The sequence below is a fragment of the Mobula birostris genome, chromosome 17 (genome assembly GCF_030028105.1).
Source record: "Mobula birostris isolate sMobBir1 chromosome 17, sMobBir1.hap1, whole genome shotgun sequence".
In the NCBI taxonomy this organism is placed as follows: Eukaryota; Metazoa; Chordata; class Chondrichthyes; order Myliobatiformes; family Myliobatidae; genus Mobula; species Mobula birostris.
The window spans coordinates 49,838,262-49,855,704 of record NC_092386.1 but is presented as its reverse complement, the minus strand read 5'-3'; the positions used below and the strand labels follow the sequence as shown (position 1 = coordinate 49,855,704).

Sequence of the window (17,443 nt, the reverse complement as noted above, 5' to 3'; positions counted from 1 at the left end):
CCCACACTGGCCAATTAAATCCAGGTGACCAATTGACCTATTAACCTTTTTTTACTTTCTTTTTGTATTTGCACAGTTTTGCACACTGGTTGTCCGCCCTGTTGGTGTGGCCTTTTGTTGATTCTGTTATGGTTATTGGGTTTATTGACAATGCCCACAAGAAAATGAATCTCTGGGTTGTATATGTTGACATATATGTACTTTGATAATAAATTTACTTTGAACTTTGAACCTGTATGTCTTTGGGATGCCGGAGGAAACCCACGTGGTCATAGGAAGAATATAAGAAACTTCTTACAGACATCGGCAGAATTGAACCTGGATCACTGGCACTGAAAAACATTTCGCTAACCTCTACAATACCATGCCACCCCCAAATGTGTAACACAAAAGCTGTATAAACCTATTGCAATTGAAATATTAACAAAGATTTGCAGCAAGATCAATTAAAAAATGTTTTTTGATTCTTAAAACTGAAGTGTGTGTTAATGATCTTGGAAGACAACTAAATTAATGGTCTTCACCACCCCCCCCCCATAGTCCCCTCACTTCCATGTCCTTCTCCAATTTCTTGTCACCACACTTTGCCTCATTCTTCCCTGTTACCTCTCTCATTTTGCTCTGTTTTTTTAAATCACTCTTCCAGCTTCCTCCCACTTCCTATCCATTTCCTCCATCCTCACCCCTATTGTTCTTCCTCGCTCTTAAACTTGCACACTTTTGCCAAAAGGTGAATTACAGGAGCAAAAAGTCTATACCTTCTCTTATCCCACCAGCCCCACCACCCCCTCTCTCTCCTAACTTCCCTATCTAGTTCTCCTCCAGACTGCCTTCTTTTTATTCCACGCTCCACTGTCCTGTCAGATTCTGTCTTCAGCTCTTCATCAGTTCCACGTATCACCATCCCATCTTTTTATGTTTCCTCTGCCCCAACTGTCATCATTTCCCCTTCCCCCGTTGCCTGGATCCACCTATCACTAGCTCTTGCTTCTCCTCCTCCCCCAACCTTTTTATTTTGGCTTCTCTGCTCTTTCTTTCCAGTCCTGGTGAAAGGTCTCAACCCAGAACATCGACTGTCCATTTCCCTTCCGGGTGCTGCCTGGCTTACACATTTTTCTCCAGCATTTTGTGTGTTGCTCCAGGTTTTCAGCATCTATAGTGTTTCTTCAGTCTTAATTTTATTTTCTGTGCCTCCAGTAATGCTGGGACTATTGTTGTCTATAAATTATTCCTCTAATTTGTGTTAATACTATGCTATCCTATTAAAGTTGTGGATCCTTTCACTGGCATTGACTGATATTGGTTTATAGGATGGACAGTGAGGACACTGTTGCCAGTCAAAAATGCCTTTGAGGCATCATTGTCTTCACATCTGGCATGGGGTCATACATGACTGACATATTAAAAACGCTTATCGAGGATGACATAACCATGCCATTCAAAACTGGTAAAGTTAAATCAGTCAGCCACTGATTTCATGTGGATCATATAAAAAAAAGTCTATCGTCCTCAATCTGGTAACACAGTTGAATGAAAATGTCTTGATAGCATTTGCCTTTTTTGAAATGTTGGTGTACTTTTCCAACTTCTGTGTATGCTAAATTATTTCATATCATCAGCCAGCATGTTGTCTCTTGGTTTTTGATATCATTCTATTCTCTTCGTGTCTGCTTTCTCTCTCATTGAATCAAGCATCTTGAAATGTTGTACAAGGTAATGGATGTAACTTTTGTAGGGGAACAAAGCCTGCTGTTCATTTGAATCGTAACCCCAGGCATATGGTAATAAAGATTTTCATTAAGATCTTCATCACCTGCCATTGAACAGGCATGGTCTCCTTACAGTTGTGTAAAATCTTATATATTGGTATCATTACTTTATATTGAACCATAATCTCTTGCATAGAAGCTCTTTTCTGACAGAAATAATGCAGTGCACTTTGTATCACAATTTTCCATGGAATTGAAGATTTACTTTATAATTTTTCTGAGTTCAACAGGAGGGTCTCCTTGAAAGAGGAGAAAAGGACAATTAATTTATTGTTCATTGGGAAGAGTTTAAATCCCAATGCCTGGATGAAGTGTTTACAAACATTTTATTTCTCATGGTCTCTTAGATGTTTGAAGACCTTTATGTATAAAAGACATTCATTCAATACTGTATGTCTAGATAGGACCAGTATTACTGTGGATTTTCAGATTTACATGGTTTTCAGTTTACTTGCAGACCCAAAAGAAGTAATTCCCTTTCTGTAGCACTGGTCAAGTGTTTGGGGCCAAATGGAGGGAACTCTTAACTGTTATGTGGCAGTGCCAGTTGCAATCAAGGGTGATTCTGTTAGTTGAGCTCTCGCAGCAGGAATTTAATGTGGAATGTTTCTTGTCTCTGTGGAATGTTCCATGTTGGTGCAGCATGATACTTTAAAATATGTGCTTACTGAGTCAGCAAATCAGTTTTCCACTTTAGTATTCTGTACAGCCTTTGCTTTAGTGATCTTTGAAGCCATATTTAAAGCCAATATCTAACATATTATTGTGCAAGTTGTAAATAGGAACTGCACATACCTGTAAATAAGAATCCAAAAGGTGCATCCATGTTGCATAATTCCCTGATGGTTATGGTGGATGGGGATTAGAAAACTGCGCTGATTTTACATGGTTTATTTAATTTTTTACATATTTGGTGTTTTAGCAGTACCTGGGAGGTATTCCAAAAAAAGGCTGTAATTTCTTCTAGGCTTAATGACATGAACCTGCTGTGCACCTCAGCACAGAAGAATCATCATGAAAGATTTCACACAAGGATTAATAAGTAGAACAGTGTGCGCTCTTTTTCTTGAAAGGAAAGCACTTTCTTTTAGCAGTATATTTTTTGGGCTGATCTAAGGCTGTAATGAAAAGCCTCCATCTCGTCTGACACTAATCTCTGTGAGTTGGGTGTCCTTCTTACACTGCTATCAGAGGATGAGGATTAAAACCATCCCTTATCCAATGTTTAGGATGGGCAATAAGAGGTGAATTTGGTGAGAAGATGCTCCAGCCTGATGCATGTTTAGAAAATTTGTAGGATTTTTACTTTCACTTGCTCTGGGGAAAGGGATTTAGATTAGATACAGTGGATTCCGGTTAATTGGGGCAGCTGCTTATTTTCGACAACTTTTAAAGAACAACAACAAATTGAGAAAGTAGCCAGGATTCCCTTCGTTTATTTGGGACTCCATGCTGCTTAATTGGGACAGGAATCTGTTGCCGAACAGTTTCTAACTAGCATCGGTCACATGCGTGTCGTGTGGCCGTTAGATACTACACTGTGCTTAGAGCAGAGTTTTAAAATAATGTCACTTGCGTGTGTTCATATTCAAAAAGCAGTGATTTTTGTCACTTACAGTTAGTGAGTAATAAGCAGTAAGACAATTGAGAGCTGTTTTTCTCACTGCGGTTTCAAGCATGATTCCAGAAATGTCCGGGAGTGAAAATGAAACGATTCTACAAATTCAATGAGTTAGAAGCTATGACAAGAATGAAGGTGTTGACACTTATCTTGGATGCTACAATGAAAATGAAGATCTGGAGGATGCAATTGCCAAAAGCTTGTTTGAAGGCAGTCCATTATGTATGTGCTAATTTTGTTCACTTACAGTCATTCAAAAGAACACAGCAGCATACACTGGATCTCTGTCAGTATCTGTTAGGAACTAATACACAGTTTTATAGTATTGTAGTTTTGGTGGTGTTCTAATTTATTCTATATGTCATTGAAAAATACAGTTTGTTACTCAGTTAAATGGTAGTTTGTCTTTTTAATTCCTTTTTACTATTTCCATGAAACTTTAGCTAATTGGGGCAGCCACTTGGGCCAAAATGTGTCCTAATGGTGTCCTAGTTAACCACTCTATTTGGATAATATCAAATATACATCTTCTTTCTCCTCTATTTGAAAAGTGTTTATTTTTAATGTTTCCCTTCATTTGTTTGAATTGTTGGTAATGCTGACTTTAGGCAGCTCTCAAAGCTGTAAAGTCTCTAGGAGTTCCCCTGGGCTCCATCAGTCCTTCTGACTGGGTTTGCATTCCTGTGTGTTCCGGGTATATGTGCATCACGCTTGTGTGATTTTGTGTCCTTTTTTGGCTGAGTTGTTTCAAGAATGGTTTGTAATTACGTTCCCTCTTTAGCTAACTAGCGAAGCTGTAAAATTTTGTCCACAGGCATAACCACAAACCTTTCGTTGTTCTAGCAGCACAGTGCAAAGTAGTGTCAGCTTCAGTAAAACAATGTGGGAAGCTGCAAGACTATGTTAAAAAAAAACATTTTGCCTTTAGGAAATTTTTTTTTCAACTTTGTTGTACATACTTGTGGCAGTTGATTATGAAGAAGACAGATAAATCTGCTTGATTTTTATTTTCAAGTGCTTATGATATGCTGGAGGGATGGACAGAGGATGGAGTAGGGAAATATTAGTTTGAATTACAGAATGAATCACTGTGGATTAAAGAAGTGAAGAGGAAAAGCCTGATTTCTGAAAATACTTTTGCTGAACAATAGTCCTGCTGTGTGAGAAATTGGTTCCATATGTGACATTTCTCTAACATGCTTGCAAGGCGTTCAACCATCATTTGCATAAGTATGTCTTTTTAAAAAAATGAATAGTAACAAATGAAATCAGTGAAAAAATCTTAAATGCTTCTGCATGAAATATAGAATGGCAGTACTGATCATTCTGCACCATTTTATAATCATGATCTGTACTTCTACCCTGAGAATTGGGTAGATGTTCCATGCACCTCTGTAGATCTGAACGCTGTTACCATCGCTTCATATTTTAGAACCGAAGTGCAAGGTTGCGGCATTTATCTGCACAATGCCTGCTGTCTTCAGAGGGTGTAATTCTGTCCACAAACCTAAGCAATTGTATTTCTGTCATACTTGGAAGATCTCTGCCTGCATATGGAATCACTAGAAACGGTTCATTGCACTACATGTAATGCTACTTTTCAACTGGTAGTCAGCCAACTGAGTTAGCAGCATTTGTAAAGGTTTGATGTCTAAGCAAAAAAGGACATGCATTCCTTATTAATTCTGATCATGGGGAATACTGAATTTTCATATTTTGATGCAATGAATCTCACCAAAAAAGAATAGTGCATTGTTGTTTCTTTTACTAAGTCATCTTGCATTGAGTCATAAACTGCATTTGTCTTAAGTTTGTATGAAATAGGGGAAAGAAAATAAGAGAGCAATATGGTAAATTCTAGCATTCTAAATAAATATTTTGGAAAATATTTGAATTTGCCACTCATCTGTTCTAAACTGGTTCTATTGCTATTGGCAAACTTTGGACATTGTGAACCAGGAGGAAAGTTTTCTCATCTCAAATCTCCCCACTTGATATTTTAAAACCACGGTTTTTCATTTCTTCTATGGCTTTTCCACCCTTACCCAACCACTCAATGGCTGACTGACAGGCAATTCAGCTCCATGATAAAGCTATAGTCTATTTTGCCAGTAGGGTTATTATGCTTCATAATCACCAGATGACAGACATTGCTGCTCTTATAAGCATTAGCTTCAATAGTTGTTTTGATCTACTTGCTGTTGTAAAAGTTGAAGGTAGGTATTTAGATCACTTCAAAAAAAAAGGAAAATTTACATAGATCTGGTGGTATTAGGTGGGTTGGGATAATATGCCGACTGAGTCCTGGCTGAGGTGGAACTTCAAAGTGTGGTCAGCAAGATGTGGGGAAAAAGGTGAACTGTTCTTTGGAGAGGGCAATAATTTTAAATATTCCAAATAATTTCATTTCAATTTTGCAACTGAAAAAGTTACATAATTTTTGTTGAATTGTTTAATTCAATTTGCTGAGCTGCAGTCATCTTCATTTCTTCATGCAAACAGAAAGTATTTATCTGTCCTATTTTCTCTTTCTCTCTCAAGCAAAAACATGAAATACATGGAGCACTCAACTGGTGATGCAGTATCTATGGAAGGAGATAGAGAGTTGATCTTGCAAGTTAGAGACCCTTCTGCAGAATTGGAAGAGAAGGGCACTGAGCAGGGCAGTGCGGCACAGTGATAAAGAAAAGGGAACTTCTAGTCAGAGGACAGGTTATCATGGGTATAAGATGTAGTTATCTGGTTGAAAGATTAATGATTGAAGTTAGAGAGAAAGCAGCTTCTAAGCGACAGAAACCCTATGAAATGATAATGAGAGGACGACATCATGAGAGATAAAGAGCACAAGGAATAGATCGTAAATGCTGCAAAATATCTAAGGGGTCAGACCGTGCAAATGGATAGTGAGAAAATGAGCTATTATTACTTTCTGTCCATTCAAAGATGCAAAATTTTCTTCAGTACCCAAAATTTCCCAGCTGATCAAATGTGTTGCACACAGTTTTTTTTTGGCTAATTATGTTATTGGAAGATTTCAATCATCCTTCTGCATCTTAAGATAGTAAGACTGGTTAATCACTAAGGCAAGAACCAAATTTTAAGGAAATTTGTAGCAATCTTAATGCTGTTCCAGTAAATATAAATGGAATTATTTAAAGACCAAAACTGGGCAGAGCATGTTTTTTTTATCTGCATGGGTTATTCATCAGGTAACACTGGATTATTTTCTTGTAATAATTTCACAGTTAGTTCCTGTTCCTTTTGGTAAATCATCTCAGAAAATACTGTTTGGTGAAGATCAACACTTCTCATGGCCCATAGGTTAACTTTTCGTGAGTGTGCAGATAACTGGTCAGATTTTCTGTTGGTAGGTGTTAGATTCCTCCTGGATTATGTAAATTATAGCCCTCCATTCTCAACATCCAGTGCCAATGAACACAAGTTACATCATGTTTGTGCTACCAATTTTATTAGCCACTTAATGAGTGCTGGTTGTAAGGCTACTAAAAGTAAATCTTGGAAGACACTATCAGAATCAGTACACAATTTTGTACCCTGCCTTTATGGTGTGCTGGGTGTATATATTTGCAGAACCTCGCCCTTTGTGCATGACAGATCTCCATTCAAAATTCAGCAATTTGTTTAATTGCCTGATCCTGTCTGTGATCTTATTATAAATTACAGGGGGAAATTGCCTAAATTTCACTTTAGAGACCTGCTTAGTAACAGTGCTGTACTTTTTAAAGGTCATTCTGCATAGTCCAAACAGACCCTCCTCCTGCAAAAAAAAAGGACTTTATAGTTCTCATGCTAACTTTGAGTTAAAAATAACACTTTGAAGCTTTATGCCTTGGGTGATGTAGACTAAGGGGAAAATGTAAACAATACAGTTACCATACTGCTCGTAATGACGGAAAAGGGATATCAGTAAACATGCGCTCGCGCACTTTCAAGATGCTGTGCATGCTGGTCACAGGTAATGCCAGATAATTCTCATTTTAATTTTCTGGTAAGGATCTCTGAAGATAACTCCATACAAAGGCAATTGAGTAGTTAGGCCCTGAGGAATTCAGTAGCTTATATTCTGGTTTTGCTTAAAATCTAGAATTATTTAGTCTGGTGTAGTGACAGACAGAGGATCTGTCATTAAAAATTTATAGAGGTGGTTCCTTACCATAATCTTGAGACATGCCCAGATTTTATTCTCTTGGTGGAGTGGGGGAGTTAAGGGAGAAACCATCCAAGTGATAATGATAAAAGGCAAAGGCACTAGAGCACGAGAGTTGTTTTGCTACAGCCATGCAGGACTTTCACAAGGCCACAACTGGAATATTGTTCAGTTATAGTCTCTCAATTTTTGTATATTTACGGGGCTGGAGGAGACCATTTGGCCCATTGAGTCTCTACTGGCTCTTAGATCCCATTCCTCCTTATATTTCCCTATAACTTATTATCTGTTACATATCCATCAACATGATCACAGCCCCCTCCCCCCAGCCTTGTTTCTTCTTCCACACTAACACGGGGAACTTTGTCATTGAAACACAATGGGATTTGCTCTTATTCTTAACTCCACAGAGAGCATGTCTTTTCTGATTATGTCCTTCTGCGAGGGAGAGAGCCTCCTGAGTAAATGCTGTAACAATATTCTCCTGGAAAATATTATTGTCTGTAATTACAGTATAGACACTATACTATCTTCATGTTTTGATTGGTCAAAACAGCTTTATAAAGGATCAACCTTGATGAACTTAATTATTTTCTTTGCAGAATCATCGTTGAATCTGTAAAGAAGTTTATAACATTTCCTTGTTAATCAAGGTTGATCCTCATTCAACTGATGGCAAACAATTGTCCTGGCTAATAAAGTGGCTAACTAGCAGGTGATAAACTGTGTTAATTGACAGTTTCTACAAGAGGCTGCAGCAACTGGTAGCAAGTGTAAATATGATGGACAGAATGCCTCAAAACCAACTTCCTCACAACCAGACACATGATCTCAACAATTCAGTTGGGTCCTTAAGCTTTTTAGATCACTACTGAACTGAGCCTGTTTTGCTGGCTGTTCCTCTGAACCTGGAAACCTGTTTGCCAGTTGATTTCAATGTAATGCTAGATCGTTATCTTTTTTATGCATCTAGGATACTCAATTTCTGAAAGAAAAACATTTGAATGCATCTCAAAGCATCAATAAGCCCACATTCTTAACCAAGTATTTTTTATATCGCTTAGGAATTTGTTGAAAGTAGAAAGAGATTGAATCTTCTTTGCAATGTGCATTGATTAAATTCTGATTTGGCTGTTACACCCAGGGATCTAATCAAGGCAGTCAGCCATCATAGCTTAGGAATAAAGCACATGTGGGGAATAGATTGCAAGTGCTGCAAGTGAAAAAAAAAATTGTCTTTATTAATTATATGTGGAAAGCATCAATTTCTGCTCATGTTCTCCAGTTAGCTTAGCCCACCTGGTTTAAGAGGTGATGGGCCATAGTTCGATTTCTGCACTGCACAGGTAGCACCTGCTGTTTATTGCACTTGTCCACAGACTTGCAGTTAACTATTGTGATGTAGTTTGATGAAAATAATTTACTGTTGGGGTCACCCCGCACAACTGTTTATTGTGGCTTTTTGGTAAGTAGAGATTGTAAGGTGACCTGGGCTACAAATTATTTAGATTTTTTAAATAACGGTTTAAAAATGGTTATAAAAATAAATTACATCTGTCTTGTTCCCGTGTATATTTTATACTCTTCATTTAGGATCGATTAAAATGTTTAAAAATAAACATAGTCATTTTTTTTTCCTTTTCTGGTTTAATACACTCAAAATTTAAAATGGTATCACTGCTGTTGGCCGACTGGGAACCTTGAGCTCTTTGAATTCAGTGTCAGATAGTGGGAAGTCCATGCCGCTGTGATTGCTGGGTCCTTGTGTGCAGCTTTCCTTAAGATCAGCAGGGTTGATGCAATCACTGTGCCCTGGCATGGATCTTCCACATTGCAGTGTGAACAGTAGAGCAAGCCAGGTCGTGAACAGAAGATGCTATCAGACATTTTGTTATTTATCAGATAAGGTTCCATAGGTCTCTCCTGCATATCTGTATTCCTTTAGTGATGCTCCATCTTCCAGCTGCCAAATATCACAATCTCTGTTTGTCAGAATTGCCCTCCATCTGGGCTGAAGGCTATAATTTAAATTACAGTAAACTCATCCATTACCTGCCTGTTCAACATCCCCATGGTTAGGCACTCATTGTGGCTGTGGTTTCCATTCTCCCTTCAAACATTAAGTTCACTGGAAAATATTAATAACGTGTGTGATGGATATTCACTTTCTTGGGCTCGGGAGGCTTATTGCTAACCTCAGCTTTCTGGTACAGCAGCATGAACTTTCCAAAGGATCAGAGTTGTTTGTAACAAAGTTAAACTTCAAATAAATATTCCCTGCTCAACTACTTGTTGTAAAGAAAAATCAGTATTCAGTTCTTAATGTAATTTGCAAGCTGTAATCTGTTTATAGCTAAAAGGACATCTGGGCTAGCAGCTGAGTTATGTGGTTTGCAAAGTGAAGTGACCATGTGTCATCTTGTCTGCATTAGCTAAATATAAGACAATGGGGCTAAGTTAATTGGCCTGCATTAAATCAGGCAACTACAGCTAAGTATTTACACCATTGTCCTCAGAAGCTCTTAGGCCAACTGTATCAATGACTTTGTCCCAGCAAAGGAGTCTGGGAAACATCACCTGATGATGACATCATCTAGTAGAAAACTGTACAAGTATTAGGAAACATTGGGGATTGTTAGGAATGACAAGGACAATGACAGAAAGATGGAGACAGAGAGAAGAACTAGAATTGATTCCTCAGCTTTCGGTTTCTGTGATAGACGACTCGTTCATATGCAATTTGTTGGTATGTTCTTTTAGTTCATCAGAAGTGTACCTGTGTTTGGAAATTCTTTGTAGCTTGTAAATCTTTTGTAATTTGGAAATCTTTTATAAATCTGAACCAGTTTTTTTTTAAGAACTATTTGTCCAAATTTAAATGTGTGCCATTAAAAATAAAATAAGCTGTGTCTTAACTACATTTGCTGAAGTATCTCCTCCTTGACAGGGAGGAGGGATCCATCATTCAGGTGGGAATTGGCAGCTAGACAATGCCGTAGAAACTAGACAAGGAAGTAAGTTGGTTCATTGAAGAGTAGGTGGATACAATATAATCTCCCCGATATGTAGCTGTGGATCAGAATCAGTATCAGGTTAATATCAAGGCATAGAGTATATTATGAAATTGGTTGTTGTGCAGCAGCAGTACATTGCAATACATAATAAAAACTAAATTACAGTAAGAAGGATTTTTTTAAGTTAACTAAGTAGTGCAAAAGGAGGAAAGAAGTGAAGGAGTGTTTATGGGTTCACTGTCCATTCATAAATCTGGTGGTAGCAATGAGAAGAGGGCATGTCCTGGGTAGGATCCTTAATGATGGATGCCACCTTTTTGAGGCATCTGGTCCACAATCAATTCCTTGATCTTACTGACGTTGAGTGCAAGGTTGTTGCTGCGACACCACTCAACCAGCTGACTGAGTTTGCTGCAACACATCGCTTCTCGGCCTTTTGGCTAAGATCAAGTGTGAGATTGCTAGTGAACACAGCAGGCCAGGCAGCATCTCTAGGAAGAGGTGCAGTCGACGTTTCAGGCTGAGACCCTTCGTCAGGACTAACTGAAGGAAGAGTGAGTAAGGGATTTGAATGTGGGAGTGGGAGGGGGACATCCAAAATGATAGGAGAAGACAGGAGGGGGAGGGATGGAGCCAAGAGCTGGACAGGTGATTGACAAAAGGGATACGAGAGGATCATGGGACAGGAGGTCCGGGAAGAAAGACAAGGGGGGGGGGGGAACCAGAGGATGGGCAAGGGGTATATTCAGAGGGACAGAAGGAGAAAAGGGAGAGAGAAAAAAAATTAATAATAATAAAAGACAAATAAATAACGGATGGGGTACGAGGGGGAGGTGGGGCACTGACGGAAGTTAGAGAAGTCAATGTTCATGCCACCAGGTTGGAGGCTACCCAGACAGAATATAAGGTGTTGTTCTTCCAACCTGAGTGTGGTTCAGCTTGACAGTAGAGGAAGCCATGGATAGACGTATCAGAATGGGAATGGGATGTGAAATTAAAATGTGTAGCCACTGGGAGATCCTGCTTTCTCTGGCAGACAGAGCATAGGTGTTCAGTGAAAGGGTCTCCCAGCCTGCGTCGGGTCTTGCCAATATTTAGCTTGCTCCTGTTTGCCTCCTTGTCACCATCTGAAATTCTGCCAACAGTAGTTATGTCATCAACAAATTTATAGGTGGCATTTGAGCTGTACTTCACCAAGCAGTCAATGGGTGTAGAGAGAGTAGAGCAGTGAGCTAAGCACACATCCTTGAGGTGTGCTAGTGTTGATTGTCCACGAGGTGGAGATGTTATTTCCAATCCGCACAGGCCAGTGAGGAAGTCGAGGATCCAGTTGCAGGGGAAGGTACAGAGGCCCAGCTTTTGGAGCTTTTTTGATCCGAACTGTTGGAATGATAGTGTTAAACGCTGATCTGTTGTCAATAAACTGCAGCCTGACATAGATATTAGTATTGCCCAGATGATCCAAGGCTGGGTGAAAAGCCAATGAGATTGCATCGCTGTAGACCTATTGTAGACAGTGGGTCCAGGTCCTTGCTTGCACAGGAGTTGATTCTAGACATAACCTCTGAAAGCACTTCACCACCGTAGATGTGAGTGCTACTGAACGAATCATTCAGACAGCTCGCCCTGCTCTTCTTGGGCACTACTATGATTTTGCCTTTTTGAAGCAGGTGGAAACTTCCAGCTGTAGCAATGAGAGATTGAAAATGTCGTTGAGCACCCCCACCAGTTGGTTGGCTTAGGTTTGCAGAGCCCGACCAGGTACCGCTGGGGACTGTTGCCTTGTGAGGATTCACCCTCTTGAAAAACATTCTGACATTGGCCTCTGAAACAGAGACCACAGGGTCACCAGATGCTGCAGGTATCCTCAAGGCTGCAGTTTTATTCTCCCCTTCAAAGCGAGCATAAAAGGCATTGACTCATCAGGGAATGAAGCATCACTGCCATTCGTGATGTTAGATTTCACTTTGTAGGAAGTAATGGCCTGCAAACCCCTGCCTGAGTTAACGTGCCTCTGATTCTGCCTCAAACCTCAGTCAGAATTGTTCTTTTGTTCTTGAGATATCCCTCTGTAAATTGTACCTGGGCTTCTTGTGTAGTCCTGAATCACCAGGCATCAATGCCTCAGATCTAGCCCTCAGTAGACTACTTATCTCCGGATTCATCCATGGCTTTTGATTTGGGTATTACAGTATGCTCTCGTAAACACGCTCATCCACACAGGTTTTAATGAAGTCAGTGACAACCATACCATATTCATTCATACTTGAAGATGAATCCCTGAGCACTGTCCATTCTACTGACTCAAAGCTGTCCTGTAAACACTCCTCTGCCTTCTTTGTCAATGCTTTCTTGATCCTCACCACTGACGTGGGAAACCTATAGAAACATAGAAAACCTACAGCACAATACAGGCCCTTTGGCCCACAAAGTTGTGCTGAACATGTCACAACCTTCGAAATTACTAGGGTTACCCATAGCCCTCTATTTTTCTAAGTTCCATGTACCTATCCAAAAGTCTCTTAAAAGACCCTATCGTATCCGCCTCCACCACCGTTGCCCGCAGTCCATTCCACGCACTCACCACTCTCTGCATGAAAACCTACCCCTGACATCTCCTCTGTACCTACTCCCAAGCACATTAAACCTGTGCCCTCTTGTGGCAACCATTTCAGCCCTGGGAAAAAGCCTCTGACTATCCACACGATCAATGCCTCTCATCATCTTATACACCTCTATCAGGTCACCTCTCATCCTCTGTCGCTCCAAGGGGAAAAGGCCGAGTTCACTCAACCTGTTTTCATAAGGCATGCTTCCCGATCCAGGCAACATCCTTGTAAATCTCCTCTGCACCCTTTCTATATTGAATAGAGCTTAAAATCTTCTTTTGAGTTTATGGTTTTGCAGACAGGAAGTCCAATGCCATCATGTGTGTAATGTCTTAAAATGTGTATCAAAAACATATTGGGGTATCATTAGGAATAACATGCAACAATCCAAAAATTCAGCCAGTCACTAGTGTGGTTGATTTTTAGACTTGTATCGAACATTTAAGAGCGAATATACTATAATAATTTAGTTTTTAATGATATCTGTCCAGTCATGAAATGTAACCTGATCATGAAGTTTGTTGTACAATCTCCCAGAGAGAGATCATTTGTTTTGTTGAACTCTATCACTAATAGCCTTGTCTTTCATTTCTCAATGCTATATAGATAAAGTTGCCTATCAATTTAATGTGGAATTATTGCACATGTTTGTCTAGTTTTTTCCCTTATGACCTCGAGCATGCTTGTGATCTAATGTTTACAGCTAGTTAACTGTATTCTACGGCTTTTATAGAATTAAGTTAAAATTGATTAGATGCTGTGAAATTTGAAACATCTCCTTATGCAGCTTGAGACTTTTGAACTGATTGTTTCTTACTTTTGTCTTCCAGGCTATTTTCTGACCTTCCTGGCCCCTGTGAATAATATCACAATAGTACAAGGCCAGACAGCAACCTTGCACTGCAAGGTTGCTGGGAATCCACTTCCAAGCATAAGATGGCTGAAAAATGATGCACCCGTGTTTCAGGAAGCAAGGCGAATCACAATAAGGAAAACAGAATATGGTTCCCGACTACGAATTCAAGATCTGGATACAACTGACACGGGCTACTACCAGTGCGTTGCATCTAACGGGAATAAAACCATCACAGCCACTGGGGTACTCTATGTGAAACTTGGTGAGTAATTTTTTTTTACATATGCATATACAATAGACCTGGTGTGTGAACATTTTATGCTCCCTCTCGATAACTGTCACGAACTGTGGTATAAATTGCTTAAGAGGTCAGGCAATATCTGTGGAGAGAGAAACAATTAACATTTCAGGCCAAGGACTGCTTATTAGTATGAAGGATCTGCACCGTGAAACATTAACTTTGTTTCTCTCTCTACAGAGAAAAAGAGAAACATTCTGAAGCTGCCTGGCCTACTGGATGTTTCCAGCATTTTCTGTTTTTGTCTCAGATCTCAAGCAATGCAGATATTTTGATTTCCATTGAATTGCTTGTTTTCTTTCCAGATATCTTGTTGCTCCTAAATGGGAGTGGCTGATTTTTTGCAATCCAGCTGCTGACTAAAAATTTCTCAATATACTTATTAGTGGTTCTGTCCAATAAGCCCTGACCCAAGACCAAGAACTAGAACTGATTTCCCCAAAGCCACCCTGATCCACTTATACAGAAGTGAGATTAGCTCCACAGATTAAAAACAAGACTACTGAAAAGATACGAAGAAAGTATTTAGGCTGCAATCTGTATCTGAAATTACCAAAATTAGTGCAGCGTATAAGCAAGTTGTTTTGTTGACTTCTCATCAAGTTGGGAAACAGACAAGGACAGGTAGTTTTGAACTTATTAGATGATTGATCAACTACAAGGGGAGAATCAATGGGAAATAAATGCAGGCAGCACCATTCCACAGTTGCATAAACAATTTCAGGAGGTGAACAAAATAGAAGCCTGTTTGCTTTTGTTTCCCCTGGGCTTCATGTGTATGGGTTTTTATTTAGTTAGGTAGGTAAAGTGAGAACATACCACGTCCCATTTTAGAATTAGAGTCAGGTTTAATATCACCGGCATATGCGGCAGCAGTGCAATCCAATACATGATAATATAGAAAAATAAATAAATGAACGAGTTGCAGTATATGTATATTAAATAGTTACATTGAAAATAATAGTGCAAAAACAGAAACAATAAAAAAAAGGAGGTAGTGTTCATGGGTTCAACGTCCATTTAGAAATCGGGTGGCAGAGGGGAAGAATCTGTTCCTTTATTGCTGAGTGTGTGCCTTCAGGCTTCTGTACCTCCTTCCTGATGGTAACGATGAGAAGAGGGCATGTCCTGGGTGATGGGGGTCCTTAATAATGGATGCGCCTTTCTGAAGCACCACTCCTTGAGGATGTCTTGGAAATTATGGAAGCTAGTTTCCACGATGGAGCTGAATAATTTGAGAACCTTCTGTAGTTTCTGTTGATCTTGTGCAGTAGCCTCACCCCCCCCATACCAGACAGTGATGCATCCTGTCAGAATGTTGTCCATGCTGAATAATGTCAGTTTTGTCAAAATAAGACTGACTTCTTTTGCTTGTGAGGAAATTACATGTAGTACACAGAACCTGTTACATGGCCACTAACAGTAAAAACATAAGTTATTGGAAATATTCAGTAGATGAGGCTGTAGTTGTGGAGGAAAAAGAAACTTAATGTATCAGTTTGATACCCTTTCACAAATGTTATCTGATCAAAGCATCTCCAACATTATCAGTTTCTGTTTTAGCTGTCCAGCATTTCTTTCTGTTTTTCAAAGCCATCGGTAGATTGCGGATATACGTAAAGGTCAGACACTTGTCTTTTGCATCTTATTTTCTGTACTTTGCCAGGTTGGGGCGGTGTTAAACTAACTTGCATTATTCATGTGGAGTGTTGTACATAGTTACCTCTTCAGGTCAATAACTCGTCATCAGAAATATACTGAGCAGTTTTTTGAGGTATTTGTCGTAACTTAGTTGTGTCAATATGTTTTATTTTCCCATTCAGGCCATCTTTATTATATTCTTGATCAGTGTTAGTTAAATAATGATTCAATAAATAATGTCAGGATCTGGGTCAACACAATAAGTGTGAGGTAAAGGACAAAAATAAACTTAATAATTGCTGACACTACCTTCTCCTTGGCACTTTGATTTTGTTTTACACTGTCTACATATGTAGCCCATCTCTGATCCAATATCTTGTCATCCCCTTCCACACAATTCAGTCAACCAGCTAGTTAACACTTACCTCTCTCTACTAATCCACTATGGTATCCACTCGGGTCCTCTAAAGTTCCATCACCTACTATCCAGACACTTCACCCGCCATATTCCCTCCCCCATCTGGTTTCATCTGACCTGCATTTCTCCCTTAATAGTTCCCAGTATCATCTTCCTAACTTATAAGATTCTGGCACTTGTAGCCTTAGTGTCGTTCTGATCATCCTTCACCCTTCCTTAATCCGTCGATCACCTACAGGAATCCTCCCCATTTCCTCCTCATAACAGCTATCTTTTCTCTTCACTCTCTTATCCTTGTGCAGGGTCTCAATCCAAAATGTCAATTGTGATCCCCATCCCCACAGATGCTGTCCAACCCACTGACATCCTCCAATGTTTTGCATTTTTAAAATTGTGATGAAGAGTTTAATGATGGTCAAACAACCAGTAGGGATCTAAAAATTTGTTTCTACAAGTGGTCTCATTCATTCAGATTTTAATTATGGTTAGAAATTCTAAAATTAAATAAAACTACTGTTTTAAATCCTAACTCTTTCATTTCTTAGTAGCATCTTCCTTCCATGTGTCATTTGACATTTAATTAAATATTCAATTTAATATTTCCTGTTGTGGACATTGCTTTGTCTCAGTGAGTATTTTTCACTCTGATTAAAGAGGAAATATAATATTGCTTGTTATATTCACAAATATCACAGAGAGAAATGTGCTATTTCGCCTCTAATTACTTTAAGTCACAATGCAAATACCCAGAACTTCTCCATGGATAAGTGTCTCCATGATGAACGGCCGTCACTTGCTCATGTCAGACAGCAAAATTCTGTGCCAGGAGGAAGCCTGTTTAGACAACTACCCTTCAACTGTTCTCAATACTATGGACTATGTTACTTAACAAAGTTTTCAATAATTTGTTAGGTATTCATTTTGATTTTGTATTCTTTTCTTACAGGTCAATCTCCTACTCACAGTCCACATCACAGTTCACAGTAAGTATTGCTAGCTGATGAGCTGACATTTTATATATAAATTTAGCAGCGTTTGCAAAAATTGTG

The 17,443-nt window shown here is 39.2% G+C and overlaps 1 protein-coding gene across 7 annotated transcripts in view; it reads left to right on the top strand.

The window, feature by feature from the left end:
* The window catches only part of ror2 (receptor tyrosine kinase-like orphan receptor 2), a 285,921-nt gene that overhangs the window by 243,393 nt on the left and 25,085 nt on the right, over window positions 1-17,443 (top strand). For all 7 annotated transcript variants that reach the window (XM_072281699.1, XM_072281703.1, XM_072281700.1 and 4 more), the window contains 2 exons: window positions 14,012-14,299; window positions 17,341-17,377. In XM_072281699.1, coding sequence (XP_072137800.1) covers window positions 14,012-14,299; window positions 17,341-17,377 — 325 coding nt within the window. The remainder of the gene's footprint in view (window positions 1-14,011; window positions 14,300-17,340; window positions 17,378-17,443) is intronic.